Raw genomic sequence first — 17,319 nt, 5'->3', positions numbered from 1 at the left:
ACACGGACATAGTAGAAAGGGGAAGGAGGGCAGGGAGGGCTTCCTCATGGTAGGAAGGTGCCAAGGAAAACCAAGGACTAAAATGACTCTTGTTCTGCAAAACCTTGCCCCTGTACTTGCAGAGCCTGTTCATTTGTTCCACATGTTTCACCGCTGCTGACACAACTGCGTGGGTGCAACTTGAAAGAGTTCAGTTCAGTCAGCCTCCTGGAGGGCTCCCGTCAGCCCTTTCTGAGCCCGCTGTGCCGAGTGCCTGCGTGCTCCTCGGCTGACACAAAGGCAGGAATTTTCGTCCATGAGTTCCTAGCACTTGACGTTACACCGGTCTCCCAAACGGAGCTCACGCGGCGTGGAATAGGCACGGCAGCCCAGACGAGTGGGCCGCAGCAGCCGTGTGCATTCCCTGGGCAGGGCTGGGAGTCCTGGAAGCAGCAGGGCCCTGCGCTGCCCGCCTCCTGCCACGGCGGGGAGCTGGGACAGCGGCCACGGCGCTGCGCAAAGGCACGGAGCGGGCAAAGCACCTTCGCTCGGCCTGAGAGCGGGGGAAAGGAGGAGGAGGAGAAGAAGGTGGAGGAGGAAAGTGGCGACTGTGCTGGGGCACTGCGGGAGAGACGAGGGCGGGGTGGGATGTAGCGCAGTTCCTGTAGGAAAAGGGTGCGTGGAGGAGGAGGGATGGATTAGAGGGGAAAAGGGCGGTCAGGGAGAAGGTGAATGGGTTTTGCGTGGTGTGGCCGGTAAGCAAGCCAGGAGAAAGACGGAGGGTGTTTGGGGGGACAGGAAGCTGGAGGAGGGCGGACAGAATGGGTGGACAGATGGACGGTTGCCTCCAAACTGTTCCATCTGGCACATGGAAATGTCTGGTGCTGCAAAAATTGCTGGTGAGCTGGCTAAAAACAGCTCTGTTCTTGCCCAGTGAAGATGCACATTTTGAGAAGCTGCTAGTGAGGAGAGGTGTCTGCTGCTGGCCAGAACTGAGATGAGAAGGGACCTGAGAAGTGCCAGGGCAAAGATGAGATTCCAGGAGTTCTGTTCCCACCCCATTTTTGCTTCAGAAACTGTCCCTTACCTCCTAAGGGCAGGTGTTCATCTGTTGGCTTCCTGTGTCATGCCAAATGATACAAGATGGATTCAATCCTCCCTTGGGAGCTCTGGGGAGCCTGGCTCTATCACAAGTCCTGGCACTCCAGGTGGGCTTTCCTTGGCTTCTGGCATATTACCTACAGGGACCAGGGAAGCTGAGATGGGTTTAGGAGGCAGAAGACATGTCTTCCTGAAACGTGTCTCTTGTTCCATAGCACTGCCTTACCTTTCTTTTCTTCCTGGAGCAGACAAACCCAGGGGTACAGCAAACTCTACTTTGCCTCTTGGTTTTGGAAGCAAAGCCTCACAGTTCTGGTTCAGAGCATCTCCCATCTGTGTCCTTCCTCTTCACCATCCTTCTCACTTTAATCCAGGTTTCCCACCCTCTGATTGCCAACCAGCTCTGTCACCTCCTGGAATCTGTTTTCCATGCTTGACTGCATGATGACTTAGGACTGTCCATCATAACCCTGAATTTTCAGTTGTTGCTAGCATTAACCATGTGGGCTCAAACTGATGGATCTGTGCCTCTAGGTAGATTTCTCTTTTTCTTTTTCTTGGCGTTTTTGTTGCCTAGAGGGTGAGGTCCAGCTCCATTGTTGTTTGTGCCCAGACAGTACCTGGCTCTTTGCAGCCTGGAATTGCAGCCTCATATTAATTCCAAATCCCATGTAACCTATGGAAAAGCAAAGGTATTTTCTCAAAAGAGAATAGTCACTCAAGTACTGCCACAAGCAGAGTTCTGCCTGATAATTAATTTGCTATCTCAGGGTGGATGCATCTCACGCTTCATGGTCCATCTGGCAAAATGGAGTATTCATGCATACCTTCCTTTCCAAAACGTTGGGAGTGCACAGCTGCTTAAAGACTTGTGAGCAGAAAACAACAGGCAAACAGAATTTCATTCTCCAATACTCTCCTCTGGCTGTCTGATAACTCCGGAAGCCAATGACCAGGCAAACCTGGTCCTTACCTCTAGGCAGTGGGCAATATTTCCCTCTAAGCAACTATCATGTAGTAGCAAAAAGCCTGCTCTTGTAGACAGATAATAAATTAACTCCATTGCCTCAAGGCAGCATGCTATAGCCCTGTGAAAAACAAGTGTCTCTCATATTGTCTAACAGAGCAATGCCTGAAAGCCATCTCAGGCAGTAACTACAATCAGAGGTGTCTGTGGGCAAAGGCTTGCAGTCATGAAACAAAAAGATGGTATAAAAAGAGGAGCTTTCCTGTGTACCTCAAGAAGTTGTGTGCTTTTGCCTGGTGTTGATTTAATATGGAAACTGAGAAGTTACAGCAGCTGGTGTTGAAAGTACACTTCAGTGAAGATGGTCTTTTGGTAGCACTCTTGTTTTTGCATGGCTTTCTGCATCTGAGATGAGGAAAGGTGCAAAAGAAGCCTGCTGCTCCTCTAGTCCTGCTGGGTGACCAGGGGCAGAACTGAGGAGCTAGGAATGGCCCTTGCAGATTTCTCGTGTGTAGTACAATAGTGGAAAAAGCGAACTTGCTGAGTTGCTGCCAGTGGTCTGCCTGAGAGCTAGGGATGAGGTAGGTTGCAAGGCCATAGAAGGATGAATAAGTGGATAGGACACTACAAGAATGCTACTCGCAGCAGCAATGTGACATTGAACCACACTTAAATGGCAACTTTTTCATTACAGAAAGCTGAATAATCTGGTAAGATTATAGCTGCCAGTTATCAGTCCTCTGTGAGGACCTTAGATAAGGCAATTCTGAATCACAAAACTTGTGACTGTACCAAAATCTGGGCCTCTGCAAGAAGTGTACCTTGTGTTGCAGCAAGAAAAAACAGGCTTCCCATATAAAAGTCAGCAAGCAATTGAATAGCCAGCAAGAAATAATCAAAGCAGGAAGAGTTTGGGGTCTGGGGACAAGCTAAAATAATTTTGCCTGCCTCTTCCTTGAACTTGAGAACTTCAGGAGAAAACCTCCTCTTTAGAGAGATATGCCAAAGTAACTCTTATTTGAGAAGAAAACAGAGAAGATTCCAATATCCTTCAGCAGAGGAGTGTCAGGGGGATGGGAAAAGAGGAACCTGCATCCCTTTTGATTATCATCAATTTCTGGTGGTTTCTGAGAGGAGCCTTGTATGAGGTGTTACTGGGGAGGACTGACAGAGGTCTGGCTACAGAGAAACTGGCTAAATAATCCTCACTCCCACTGCTAAACACAAGACCCTGGGGCAGCATTCTCTTTTAAGCTGTGCCAGTGGATAGTACTGTGCAAGCATTTCTGTGCTGCTGTCTGTGATGTTTTGTGTATGAGATACAAATTTAGGAATCAGCATCGTTTTCCCACTTACATCTTGCTGGGTTTTTTTTGTCCCCGAATCCATTTTATAGCTTCAGATTAGCAAGTGTAGCATGAAAAATGAATAAGCTAAGTTAGATCTGTAGAGAGTCTGTCTCTATTATTGGACCAACCAATGCAGCTGGAGCAAACAGATAATCTTGAAGGCATCTGATTTATCTTTGGATCTGAACTGCAGCCTGTTGGTTTGTTGGGTTTTTTTTGAGCTGTAATTAGCAGTATCATAAAATATATTTTTCCTCCATAAAAGACTTTCCTCTTGCATACTCCTAGACTGCAGTGCTTATAGCCATCTAAATACTGCCACAAAGAGAGATCAGTCAGAGTTTAGGACCCAGAGTCCTGTTTAAGGCTTACAGGATGAGACAGCTGACTGAAAATCAATGAAGTGTGATTTACCAAGCATCATAATGAGGGCAAGATAAGGCTAGAAAGGTGCTGCCTTGCCTTGCAGACTCAACAGTCTACTTCGATTTTTAACTACGTTGTTTTAGTTCCCTACAAAGATGAGACCAATTTGCTTATGAAAAGAGAAGATCAGATTTAAAGGAAAAGCCACGGTGATGCCCATGCTTTGCCTAGTGCTCTTTGCGCTGTGTCTGAGCCGCTCAGGTAGGTGTGATTTCTTGTTCCAAGCTGAGCTGCAGGTGTTAAAGTTTTTTTTTCTGCTGGCCAGTTAGCTTTTGTTTTCTGGGATACGGTGAATGCTGGCTTCCCTGGGTCATCCTTTGAACACTGTGTGAGTAACAGAAGAGGGTTATATCAGTTGCTGCCTTTGTATTGCAGCCATGGTCAGTTTGACAGCTAGGTTTTAGTAACTGGTGGTGGGGCAATTGCCAGCTAGAAATTAACAAAAAATCCTAAGCTTGATTTTTGGCTGCTAAATGGAATTAAGAGAAAATTTCTATCACCAAGAGAAAAACTGAAATGCTTCAGGTGAATTGATAAAAGGCTAAGTGTCTTGTCTGTACTTATTGGGGTGTTTTGTTCATTTGTTTAGCAGACTTTCTGCCCCAGAACTCTTGCACCCATGGGAAACTGCTACTTGGATAGATCACAGAGAGAGGCAGGAACTGGAAGGACAGGGGAGATGGCAGGCAGTGCTTGACTACTCGAATGCATGTTAACCTGCCAGGGAGCTCCCCAGTTTTTGCCTCTCAGTGTATCATATGGTGGATTCAGGGATGTATCTGTCCTATGGCTGCTTCTCCATTTTTTTCCAAGGCAGTGCTACTTAGTTCAATGTTTTCTCCATGGTTTTATCTAGCTTAATCAAAAAGTGGGGCTTGGTCAAAGGAACTGTTAGGCTATTTTCCCATGTGATATTTCTTATTTTCTCATTAATAACTTCTGCTTTTAAACTATCTTTGTACATGTACTGATGCTGTCTTATAGAGGCAACAATTTTCTTCCTTCTGGCTTTCTTCCTTGTGAGACTCCTCAAGTCTTTTTCATGTTTTTGTGGCTTCCTCAGCAGATGAGATTCAACATATCCAGCTCCAAACCCAGCTTTACTACCTGTCTTCTATACCAACTTGGAGCATTAGGTACCTGAACTTTATGTGAGATGTGGGCTGTGAAATGGCACCATTTTCTTTTGAGGGAGGTCACACACACCCACAGACACAGAGGGTGTGTGGCTGCATATTTGTGTGCAGGATGTTGTACTGAAATAAAAACAGAGCAATGTATTCTGGTATTAAGACAGAGCTGATTTTGATCCTGTGTATTTTGGGGTTATGGATTTTTTCTATTAAATGGCTTTTCTGTTAAATTTCCTGTTTTTAACAATCATACATGCCTATGAATCTCTTAAAGGGAAAGCAAAATATCTAGGAGGTGAAGTCTCTGCAAAGACTCTTACATGTCAGGGGGTTGGACCTCTGAGGTTGTGGGTAGTGAAGTGGGAGAAATATGTTCTTTCTCTTCTTTTGATTCCAGAGGCAATACCCATCTGCTATGTGTGGAAGCCAAGCTGGTTTCCTAGAACAGACCACACTTGTCCTTCATTTGCTGTGGCACAGCTAGGGTCAGCTCTGGCATGAGAATAAACCCTGGAACAAGCAGAAGGGACATTTGTGGAAACAGCAGACCTCAAGGGCTTGTGACAAAGTGACAAGACAGAGTGTGGCCTCAGGACCACTATAAACTGTGCTGACAGCTTCATGAGCCATGCCTGGCTATGGGATGGAGAAGGTGTGGAAATGAGTGTGAAAGCTCCCTCTGACCAGCCAGTCTCTACCTGCCCAGGGCTTGGTAACCTCACCACACCTCACCACACCTGTATTCCAGCTACAGAGGACAAACACAACTTGTGCTAGAACATCTGACAGGAAAGTTGTTAACCTGTGAGTGAAGCACTAGGTTTCAGAGTTTATAGCTCCTCAAACAGGAGCATCTTGCTGTGGCTAGAAGTGAGGAATAACAGTGTTGCTTGGACCTTGTGCTATCCTGAGAGGATCCAGACAGCATTAAAGAATGATTTTGTCCCATGGAAAGCTCTGTTATGAGAGCAGGTTTTTGCTTTGGGCAGTTCTTCAGCTGTGTTGCTTGCTGCCCTGTCTGCAGCCTCAGACAGACCCTGACCAAGGTGGAGGAGGCTGCACAGTCTGTCGTGCTCAGCAGATGGGCAGCAGCTGCTGGGGAAGAGGACATGGGCAGAGATAGTGGTCCATAGTCACATCCTTTCCTCCATGTAGGGGCAGAACACAGCCCTCTGCCTCCAGTTTTCTCTCTGGAGGGGCTGCTGGGTTTGAATGCCCTTTTTCTCCATGTGGCACAGGGACCCTGCTGAGGGCTGCCTTGACTCTGATCACTGATGCACACAGTGTATGAGTGTATTGACTGTGCCCTCCAGGGCTCTCCCACTGTCAGGTCCTGGCACCATCCGTGGGCCATGGTCCTCTGCCTGCAGACCCTTCCTGCATCTAATACTTGGCAATCCAGGCACAGATATTCTGCTCCCCCTGGGGCTGGCGGGGCACAAGCTGGGCCCTGGACAGTGTCCTGTGAGGTCCCTATTGCTGCTGGCACAGCAATATCAGCTGTGATCCCTGCTGTGTAGGGCCAGTCTTTTTTCCTCCTTGGTGGCTTTGAAGAGAGGCAAAATCCTTCTCACCCTTGACTGCTATGTATGTGCACAAGGGAAGAGATGGAGGTCATGTCAGAACTTCAGAATCACAGGGTGTGGGGCTGAAGTTTGGGAAAGGATGGAGGGTCTGAACTGCCCTTACCCCTTTGTGGTAGCAAGGGGAAGGGGGAGCATGGTGTCAGTGATTGTGGAAGTCACAAGTTGTGCAGGAACAGACCATGATGGATGGCTCTGGGCTTGCCTGTCACATCTAGCCCTGACTGCGTCATCCAGCTCCTACTGCTTCCAGATGGGCTTTTTTTGCTTTGGCAAAAAGGCCATAGCAAACGTAAACCTAGTACAAAGTCATCATTTCTCTGCTCTGATGATTTTTTTTTTTTTTAATGTGAGGTGGGCTTGGGCTCTGTTGCCTTTCCATTCACTTCCCTTGGTTCTCCTGAGAGTCTGTGCATCTGAATTTCTGCAGAATTTGCTGTACAAGACAAGACCTGCCCAGAGGTGAATTTTCCTCACATCATTGCTCTGGCTCACTTCTTCAGGTCATGACATTTTCTGTGTCTGCTTTCTGTCAGTGCCTCCACTCTGTTGCTCTCTTCCAGATGTGAATGCCTTCAGTTCAGTTGCTGAAAATGAGGATGCACTCCTCAAGCACTTATTCGAAGGCTATCAGAAATGGGTCCGCCCTGTGGAAAGCTCCAATGACACCATCAAAGTCCTTTTTGGGTTAAAGATATCACAGCTTGTGGATGTGGTAAGTGGTGTGTTAGTAAAGCACCACTTTTATAGACAGTTGTGCCTCCACCTGGGAGGACTGGTAATTTAATTAGTGTTTTCCTCCTGACACGAGAAATGCGCAGTGATGGCTGGGCAGCAAAACACTGAGTATGAAATGGAGCCGGTGATATGAACTTCTTCTCTCACCCCCAGCATGGACTGTAGGACTCATTTGTTTTGGAGAAAACCTGAAAGTCCTTTTTTTCCCTGCTGTTCTCAGGGGATAAGGTGTAATTTCCATAAGGTTTTAATCAAACAACCCATGCAAGACAGTCCTAGACATCTATGTTGCGATTTAATGACAAGACAGCTACAGGAGAGGACTGAGAAAGAGTAAGAGCTGGTTGTACATTATTCACTCCAAGAAAGCTTGCATTGAGGCCAAAGGTAGTTTAAGTCTTAACCCAGCTGGTCACTAAGACAAAACTCTAGAGTCAAAATAGATAATCTTGTGTTTCTGCCCATGTGGAAGTTTTCCCTTCTCTTTCCACTGCAATGCACAGTGGAATTTGCACAATGCCCAGAGTTACCCACACAACAGTGTGCTCCTTATATCCCCCAGCCCCTGGTAATGTCCCCTTGTGCTATGGAAGGCAAACTCTAATTTTGTGCTTTATTTAAATATTTAGGACAATGTTTGAGCTTGTATCTTTCCAAACTCACTCCAGGCCCAGCAGTGTGGGGAGATGAGCCATCCTGTGAGCCCACAACTCAACTTGCTGGCTGAGCCCTGCTGCATCCTGGGTCTTTGGCATATGATTCCTATGAAATGCCAGACCTCAGTTTTCCAGCCTCAGGGGCTCCCAGTGGTGGCGGGGACAGCACCTAGAAAGTCAGTCGGTTTTCCTCAGTGGTGACTGAACAGCCCAAGCCCATGGGGAAACAGGACCATAGGGATCTCCTCATCTCAGCACAGGGTTGGACTCATAGGGTCTGTTTCTAATGGCTGCTTTGGTATTTCAATCCTCTCTCCCTTCTGTCACTCTAGGATGAGAAGAATCAGCTGATGACAACCAATGTGTGGCTGAAACAGGTAAATTAGAGCATATCAGACCTCCCTTTTCCTCACATGGAACTGCTGAGCTGAGTAGCCATCTCAGTCTACTGCCCACTGTGCCACCCATCCCATTTTATGATGCTGAGTGGCCAGCACCAAGACACCTAACCTGAAGTTTTTACTTCACTCTTCTCACTTCAGCAAATGTATAGATTCAGAAAGGTGGGCAGATAGGCCTTTAGGCCTACCTAGAGGGTACCCTCTTCTCCTGACCTGCACCCCAGCTGTGTGCTCAAGCCAGCTGTATTTCAGGGAGGCGACACAGCTGGTACTGCAGTGGCTATCCCTGGGATGTTTTATGTACCCTGAGGGACTATCTTGTCTCAGAGGTCACACAAGTACTGTCTCCCTTGCCTGAGCCAAGAGTGGTGCCTCGGATAGATTTCTTCATTCCTCAGCATATGTAAAGAGAAAGAAGAGGCCGGTATGTTACACACTCACACACACGCATATACACACCACAGACGTTTTCCCATTAAAAGATGTAGCAAATGAATCTGATTCCTCTATCATAATTGCTTCTGGAACTAACAGTAATTTATGCAAACACAGGAAAAGTACAAGTTGAACTGTTAGGTCTCCTTACTTCTTCACTCCTGAAGAACTGTTTTTGGTTTATGTTACATTGCACCAGTTTATTGACCTTGTGACAATTATTTTAAGTCTCTCAGCCTTGTGAGTATCTGTAAAGATGTCAGCTGATCCCAGGCAGAGGACATAAAAAACAAACTGTACTTGAAATCATGCCATGGGGAAAGGTTCTTGGGGGTCACTGGGCTGGTGGATGAGAGTGACTCAATTTTTGTCTCAGTCTGGGTCTTGTACTGCTGCAGTGAGTGTGAGATTCTGGCTGGAGCAAGACCTCTAACATCAAAATGGATATTGTGTGCCAAGATAATCTCTCCCTTGAAGAGGGAAAAGCTCAGACTTCCCCTGACTGTGGGGAGACAGGATTTTCCCCTTTTGCTGGAGAAATTTCTTTTTGTTCCAGATACAGCTGCTGGGAGCCTGCCCTGAATTATCTGCAATATTACAATTTCCTCACCTTCAGCTGCAATTGTAGAGCCCCTTTTGTGTACAAGGCCACATCTTGGCTCCCTTTGAGTATCCACTTGGGCAGACAGCAGAGCCCTTCTGTAAATGGCCCTCATCTGTCCTCTCCCCATTCCTGCCCACTCTCCTTACAGGCTGTAGCACCCACCTTCACCTCCAGGTCCAAGCCCTGTGCACTGTAGACACACTGATTTCTCTGGAAGCCTTTGGAGCCCTCAGATTTTAGCCAGAGGAGGAAAACTCAGGACTGTGATTTCCCAGAACTGGGGTCTCTGGAGTTGTTACCATTTCTAATAATGCTTCTCCATCTGATGGGCTGAGAACATTGAGGCCCAAGGTAATGCAAAGGGAGTAGAAAATGAGGCACAGGCTGTGGTTTTCACATATATAAGTGCCCTCAGGAGCTCAGGATGAGCACTAAATACCTGTGCCTGACCCAGGTGTCCTGCTGTGGAAGTTGTGTGTTAATCATTAAGTTTAGCTCCCTCAGCTTTTCCTTGTAAGAGAGATGTAAGAGAGATGCTCCAGTCCCCCCATCATCTTTGCTACCCTCTGCTGGACCTGCTCCAGGAGCTTCATGTCTTCTTTGTCCTGAGGAGCCCAGAACTGTACACAGCACTCCAGATGTGCCTCACTAGGGTGGAGTAGAGGGGCAGGATCACCTCCCTTGACCTGCAGGCAGTGCTCTTCCTAATGCACCCCAGGATCCTATTGGCCTTCTTGGCCCCCAGGACACACTGCTGGCTCATGGACAGCTTGTTGTCCACCAGGACACATGGGCCTTCTCCACAGAGCTGCTTCCCAGCAGGTCACCCCCAGCCTCTGCTGGTGCCTGGGGTTGTTCCTCCCCAGGTGCAGGATCATGCATCTGTTGAATTTCAGAAGTTTCTTCTCTTCCCATCCCTCCAGCCTGTCAAGTCCTTCTGAAGGGCTGCACAGCCCTCCAGGGTATTGGTCACTCCTCTGAACTTTGTGTCATCAGTAAACTTGGTGAAGAGGCATCTGCCCCTTCATCCAAGTCTTTGGTGAATAAGTTAAACAACACTGGGCCCAGTGGAAAACTTGTTTCCAGTATGGAAACTTGGAGGACACCGGAAGTGACAGGCCTCCAACTTGACCCTGTGGCACTGATTACAAACTCTTTAGGATCTGTCATTCTGCCAGGTCTCCATCCACTCACCCAGTCCAAATGTCCCAAGTTTGCCTGCGAGGATATTGTGAGAGAGACAGTGTTGAAAGCCTTGCTGTAGTCAAGGTAGACAACATGTAGTGCTCTCCCCATGTCCATCCAAGCAGTTGTTTCATTTAGAAGGCAGTCAGGTTGGTCAAGCATGATTTAGTTTTAGTGAATCTATGCTGATTGCCCCTGATCACCTTCATAATTTCTCAGCAAGAGTCTTGCTTCTCTTGGACAAACAAAGCTTAAATGATAAAGCTTTTTTTTTTTTTGTTTTTTTTTGTTAACTTCAAACATCCTGATGCTCAAGATGGTGGGACTTGATACACAAGGTTCAGAGGAGCCTTTAGTGGTTGCTGAGAGTCTGGATTTAGGCAAGCTATGGGGTCTACTAGCAAGGGTCAAGAATCTGGGTCTAGTGTTTTTTGTTTCTCTAGCAGTGGGTTAAACTCTTCAGTGACAGCACAGAAATGGGAATTTGGCAGAGCTGGAGGAAGGAGAGAGCAATTGCAACGTCTGGAGCAACTCAGAAGAAAGGGAGAAGAAAGAGCCTTATGCATCTGCTGCTGCAGTTTGTGTCAGCATAGCCCACAGGGAGATTCCCGTTTTAAACTGCTCATCTTGGAAGTTGCACACAACCTATTTTCTGCTCTAGTAAGAAGACACAACCATTTGCCTTGCAGACACAAAAGAGCACTCTAGATAGGAAAAAAATCAATGCAGGGCAGAGGGAAAGTGAGTATTGCAGATGGAGCAAATAACGCAGGCCAAGGGGCTGCTCCAATTCAACTTCAGAGGGATGATTCTGTCTCCAGGTGGCTCAGAGGGTATTTGCTGCTCTTGTGTTAATGAAGGCTACAAGATGACTGTGCTGGTTGCCACTCAGCCCTACTAACTGTCCCCTTGCACAATGTATGTTTCCAGCCTAGGCCCCATTGTACCTATTACAGGAAGTGTCCAGGACATAGGCGAGACGGTGACTGCTTAACAGCCTAGCTTGCTGGGGGCATCTGTTAGATACACATCCTCAGGGAAAAGTTTGTGCTAAAAGTGGTGTTCTCTGTCCCTGATGCTGAGGCTATGAGCAGCAATGGCCCCTCTTGTCTTTCCACACCTGAACAATAACAAATGTCTCCAGGCATAGCTGTGAAAATAGCTATATTCTCTCTCTCTCTCTCTCAGACACACATGCACACACACACACACACACATACATATTCACTATATTTAGCTTTTGATTCCACATGTATAGCATGTGGAATCAAAGAAATGAGAAGGGAACAATATGGAGAATTAATAGACAGTATTTCTTTTTCGGTTCATCCTTAAATCATGGAGGAAATTGCCCAGTGAAGGCTGAGACATCCACATCCTTGGAGACCTCTTAGTGCTGCAGCTTAATGGAAACTGGTTCATCTTCCACTTCTTGGTATTGACCACAGTCTACAGCTCTTGCATCACGTTGTTGGTATTTCTGTGGACAAACAAATATCCTCATCAATAATGAACAAAGATCAGAGAGCTGATTTTCCATTGCTTTTCTGTGGAAATCTCCAGGTTGTTGGAGCCACTTTGTTATGATCTCCTTATCTGGAAATACAAAAAAGGAAAGAAAAATTATTCTAGAGTTCAGCATGATGAAAATGGAGAGGACTCTTCCGTGCTTTTGTGACCTAATACTTTACAATGGCATCATATTCTTTTTCATGCAGTAGTCTGCAGGTCTTTCTAATGAAAGATCAATTTTTTTTTAATTTTATTTTTTTTTATTTTGCAAGTACAGTGTACAGATACTAGGTGTTGTGTTCCATTCACTGAAAAAAGCCAGGTCTCCACTGGAAAGTGAATTAAAGCCACTTCTACTCATTTGAGTGCTAGTACCCACACCATCTAGGGTCCATGGGGTCTTCCATGGGATCTGTGACAGCCAAAATCAGCTTGGGCTGGTTCTCAGAGGGAAAGAGAATTGCTGCACTAAAGGGAAGGAAGGCTCCTTCCTTCTAGACTACTCTCAGGTGGGCTGTGCAGGGTGGTGAGTGAAGTGAGAATCAAGTGCTTTCCAGGGGTGCTGGCCTTGGGATTGCCAGCCTAGGTATGGGTTCTTGGGTGTCACCTGTGTCTGGAGGGGCAGTGCTTGTGGGGGTTGACACCTCCCAGCCATGCCTGTCTGGCATCCTCTGTAGCTGAGCAGCCTCATGCCAGGCTCAGCTCACTGTGCATGCAGTTGTTGAGGCACATGGAGGGGTGAGGAAAGAGGCTGCTGCATATGAGTGGGCAGAGGACTCTGCTGTTCTGTTATAGGAATGGATCGACCACAAGCTCTCCTGGAATCCAGATGAATATGGTGGGATCACTGCTATCCGGGTCCCCTCTGAGTCTCTGTGGCTTCCCGACATCGTTTTGTTTGAAAAGTGAGTAGCATGGCTCCTTGCTCTGGGCTTAGGCCAGAGCTTGGGCAAGGTGTGTCAGCTACCAGGAGGCTTGTGTGGGCTGTCACAAGGCTGCTTCTTTAGACAGTGTGAATGTTGTGCACCTTGTGCTCCAAGTGAGGGATAGAAAGCAGAGCTGAAATGGGGTAGGACTGGGGAAAACATAAGTCTTGAAATTGGTACTGTTTCTTCCTGTCCAACTCCCAGTGCTGACGGACGTTTTGAGGGATCCCTGATGACCAAAGCCATAGTGAAGTACAATGGAGTGGTGACCTGGACACCACCGGCCAGTTATAAGAGCTCCTGCACAATGGATGTGACCTTCTTCCCCTTCGACAGGCAGAACTGCTCCATGAAGTTTGGGTCGTGGACGTATGATGGCAATATGGTGGACTTGATTTTAGTTGATGAAAATGTAGACAGGAAAGACTTCTTTGATAATGGGGAGTGGGAGATCTTAAACGCCAAAGGTATGAAAGGCAACAGGAAGGATGGGCTGTACTCTTACCCATTTGTCACTTACTCCTTTGTTTTGAGGCGCCTTCCGTTGTTTTACACTCTTTTCTTAATAATCCCTTGCCTGGGATTATCTTTTCTAACTGTCCTGGTGTTTTACCTACCATCAGATGAAGGAGAAAAGCTTTCATTGTCGACATCAGTTCTAGTCTCCCTCACTGTTTTCCTTTTAGTGATTGAGGAAATAATCCCTTCTTCTTCCAAAGTCATCCCTCTGATTGGTGAGTATCTGCTCTTCATCATGATTTTTGTGACCCTCTCTATCATCGTGACTGTGTTTGTTATCAATGTCCACCACCGATCTTCAGCAACTTACCATCCCATGGCTCCCTGGGTTAAAAGGCTCTTTCTCCAGAAATTGCCTCGTCTGCTCTGCATGAAGGGCCATGTAGATCGCTACTCGTTCTCAGAGACTGAAGAAAAGGGAACCACCTCGAAATCAAAGTTTCTGGGGAAGCAGAAATACAAGCAAGCAAAAGACGGAGAAAAAATTGTTATTGCCTTTCTGGAAAAGGCAGCTGACTCCATTCGGTACATTTCCAGGCACGTGAAAAAGGAGCATTTCATCAGACAGGTAGGTGGAGGGAGGGCAAGGAGGGAATCATAATTTCCTTCACACCAGTGGCTTCCAAGCTCTTTCCTTTTCTGCATGCTTTTCCCTTTGCCTCTTCCTCCCGCTCTCCTCTGAGACATATTCTTCCTCAGACCTTGAGAAATAATGCATTTTTTGAGACAATAGATAGCTTCAAGGAGAAGTGTATTGTTCTGTGGGAGTCTCTGCTCGTCACAGATGCAAGACTCCAGGAGACTGTCCTGGAGGAATTCCTGGTTTGGGATTATTTGAATAACCTTATCCTGTGGAAGTTTGGTATACACATGAATCTAGAAGCCTCTAAACTGTCATATGCTCAAAAAATAAAACTTTAACACTTTAATACAAGCTCTGTGGCATTTGCTAGGTGTCAGTCCTGGCCTCTGAGCACATATTGTGCACTGCATAGCTGCTCTGTTTCGAGTGAAGGTCTTCCAGATTTTCACAAAAACCTGTTTAGATTAGCTCCGAACTGCTATCCTTCACCTCTCAATGAGCCTCCTGGCTTTTAAAATGGCAAATTGCTTTGTTTGCAAACAATGCATCTCATGCAAGGGTAGGACAGCAAAGCAATGCAGCTAGTAGCATTTGGAAAACATCTGTTAGCACCCTTCTAGCAAGAGCTAAGGCTTTGATCAAACTGCTGAGAGGACTACAGCAGAAAGAAGAGCAGTAAATCAAACATGTAGTATATGTACACATATTGTCCATGACTGAAACCTGTTTGAAGCTGAAATAATTTTAAGAATAAAAGGTCCCTTGAATCACCTCAATAAATAGCACTTTTATCTGTGCATTGTTGTGCCAACTTGTCAAATTCAAAAATTAAAAATCCACAATTCAGAATTTCTCTCCTGAGTGTACCCAATCTGAGCCAACAAATCACTTAAGCAAACACAAGTAAATGAAACTGCTTGTACTGAAATCAATGCCTGTGTCCAAGTGCTGTGCCAGAGCCTCATCCTGGCACTTAGAGGGAAATGCAGGTCTGTAAGAAGATATCTAGTTCACTGTAAAGCCATCTTCAAGGCTAAGTCTGTACATTTTCATATATGCATTTCACTAAAAGCTTTTGTGCGGGCTAAGGAAGTCTCATCACCATGTGCAGAGAATTATGGAATTGTTTTGGAGGTTTGAGCGATTTGCAGCTATGAGTGCTGAAAATGTAATCTCTGTTAGGCTACCACATACTACCAACATCTAATTTTAAAACCAGATTTGGGGAGCTGAAATATATGTAGCCGTATCAACACGGTACCAGGCTTCTTACTACTTGTGTTTATCCTCCCTCTGTCCTTCCCAGGTTGTACAAGACTGGAAATTTGTAGCTCAAGTCCTGGATCGGATCTTCCTGTGGTTATTTCTGGTGGTGTCGGTGACGGGTTCGGTTCTCATCTTTACCCCTGCATTACGGATGTGGTTGAACAACACTTTGTAGAAAACACTCCCGCAGTAAATTACAAGAACAGTGCCAAGGGACAGTGGTGCCTTGGAGCTTGGTCTCTGCTCACAAGAGGAGAAGCAGCAGCACAAATAAGGAAAGGTGATGGTAACAGTGGGCATTTTTTAGTGCTTTCAATCTTCATAATAACTCTACCAGTTACAGATTTTGCTGAAATCAGAGAAGAGCTTGGTGCACAGCCAAGGCATAAAGTGAGCTGGGCTTGCACAGCTGGGTTATAATTATTTTATTGTTAGCTTGGTTGTATTACTATAAAAGCCAAGATTATTGGTTTAAATTGGAAATAGAAGGTCTTGTACAATCATTATACTAAAAAGGCAGATCTGTCAGTTAAAATGCTACATTGTAAAAGAAGTTTCTGTAGGAACACAAATCTCTAGTCAGTTTATCTGTGTTTACAAGTAAAAACCACTAAGTGTCTACATGCTTTAGGCATGTGTCAGAACTGGCAGTTGCATAGCATGTGCATTAGAAAAAGTATAAATTATTCTTAGATGGGATACTCAAAACCTTGACCCTCTAGCTTCACCTTGCTGCAGGATCAGCTCAACAAGGGCAGAGCCTACCACTGCCCATCTCCTACCAGCCTTTATGGCATGCACAATTTGTCTCTCACCTCAGCCATCAGGAAGCTACAAGGTATTGCCCACATTTTAGTATTACGTGCAGTTTTGCTTGCTGCTCTGTAAGGTACCAGAAAGCTGACAAAGCAAGGATTTTTCCCCATGCTCCACATTTAGAAACTATTATTCCTTCACCTGCTTGTTCACAATTGGAAGATCACCTAAGCGAAGGTGGCTATGGTGCTCCATAAGGCAACAGTGATATTCCTGAAGTGTTCAGCTGGAGGGAAGCTGCAGACCTCTCTTTTGGCAGATGAAAATTGTGGTTGTTGCAAGAGTGGGGTTTCTCTGGGCATCAGGAAGGTACATTTTTAGATATTGGCTTGTCCATGTTTCCTAGGCAGTTCAGAATTTCATTCCTTCAATTCATTTATTCTGGGATCCTTTTGCATGATTAGAAACAGCTCTTGAAAGTGTTAAATAGGTGAGATGTAACAGAAAACACCTAGGTGAAACTCTCACAGGAATTAAACTCTTGCCATTTTTGCTGGGGCAGTGTTTTCCAACATGGAAATGTTGGAAATTAGATTAGAAAAATCCTATTCAGAACTTGCAAATATTTCCAAGGTTAGCAAGGGTTTTGGAGATCCAACTTTTGACAATCTAAATGTGTGTTAAAAGTTTTAGCTAGCCTTGAAACTTTCTCCCTAGAGATGGAGGTTAGAACGTGTTAAAAATACATAGGGGTGTTCTTGTGCTTGGATTGTGCCACCAGACCTCCATGAGTTAATGTAATCTCACCAAATTGTGTCAATGCAGAAAATTCTGTTCAGTTGTGTAATTATTACTAATAAAGATGTATTAAGTAAATGATTCCTGGGGTGTCCATAGACTGGGCTTTGCTGTTGATTTGTTGTCAACAAAGCTAGACTGTAGCCTATTTTAAAAGTTTTATCCCAAATCTATTCAAACAGAGGGGTTGGCATATTCTTGGAAAGTCCTCATTACTCTTTAGCTCTGTGTGGTAGTTTCACGTTGATTGACATTTGGGAAAAGAGTAAGAAACCACCCATGGAAGTGATTTATTTGAGAGAAGCTGCAGGGAGCTTCCTCTGTGCCTGAGATAGGCCAATAGCTGGCTAGTTCTGAGAACTGATAACATTTTGCACCATTTAAAATTAGATCTGCCTCTGT

At 45.7% G+C, this 17,319-nt stretch overlaps 1 protein-coding gene across 1 annotated transcript; it reads left to right on the top strand.

Moving 5' to 3' along the window:
- The first annotated feature begins 3,844 nt into the window (after window positions 1-3,844).
- Window positions 3,845-16,747, top strand: CHRNB3 (cholinergic receptor nicotinic beta 3 subunit). Its single transcript, XM_005530918.3, has 6 exons — window positions 3,845-4,023; window positions 7,102-7,253; window positions 8,265-8,309; window positions 12,865-12,974; window positions 13,200-14,082; window positions 15,404-16,747. The coding sequence occupies exons 1-6, from the start codon at window positions 3,975-3,977 to the stop codon at window positions 15,536-15,538; spliced, it is 1,374 nt and encodes a 457-aa protein (XP_005530975.2). The 5' UTR covers window positions 3,845-3,974; the 3' UTR covers window positions 15,539-16,747.
- Window positions 16,748-17,319: the final 572 nt, after the last annotated feature.

This window comes from Pseudopodoces humilis, chromosome 4 (genome assembly GCF_049639895.1).
Source record: "Pseudopodoces humilis isolate 2021_Gansu_Grassland_sample_001 chromosome 4, ASM4963989v1, whole genome shotgun sequence".
Classification (NCBI taxonomy): domain Eukaryota; kingdom Metazoa; phylum Chordata; class Aves; order Passeriformes; family Paridae; genus Pseudopodoces; species Pseudopodoces humilis.
The sequence above is the reverse complement of the archived record's forward strand: the minus strand, read 5'-3'. Positions and strand labels throughout refer to the sequence as shown.

What these genes read in the sequence shown, in the direction of transcription:
- CHRNB3 (XM_005530918.3), top strand. Translation starts at nt 3,975, where the DNA reads ATGCCCATGCTTTGCCTAGTGCTCTTTGCGCTGTGTCTGAGCCGCTCA. An exon ending in GCTGTGTCTGAGCCGCTCAG is followed by an intron (nt 4,024 to 7,101) that starts GTAGGTGTGATT and finishes GCTCTCTTCCAG; the next exon opens with ATGTGAATGCCTTCAGTTCA. An exon ending in TATCACAGCTTGTGGATGTG is followed by an intron (nt 7,254 to 8,264) that starts GTAAGTGGTGTG and finishes CTGTCACTCTAG; the next exon opens with GATGAGAAGAATCAGCTGAT.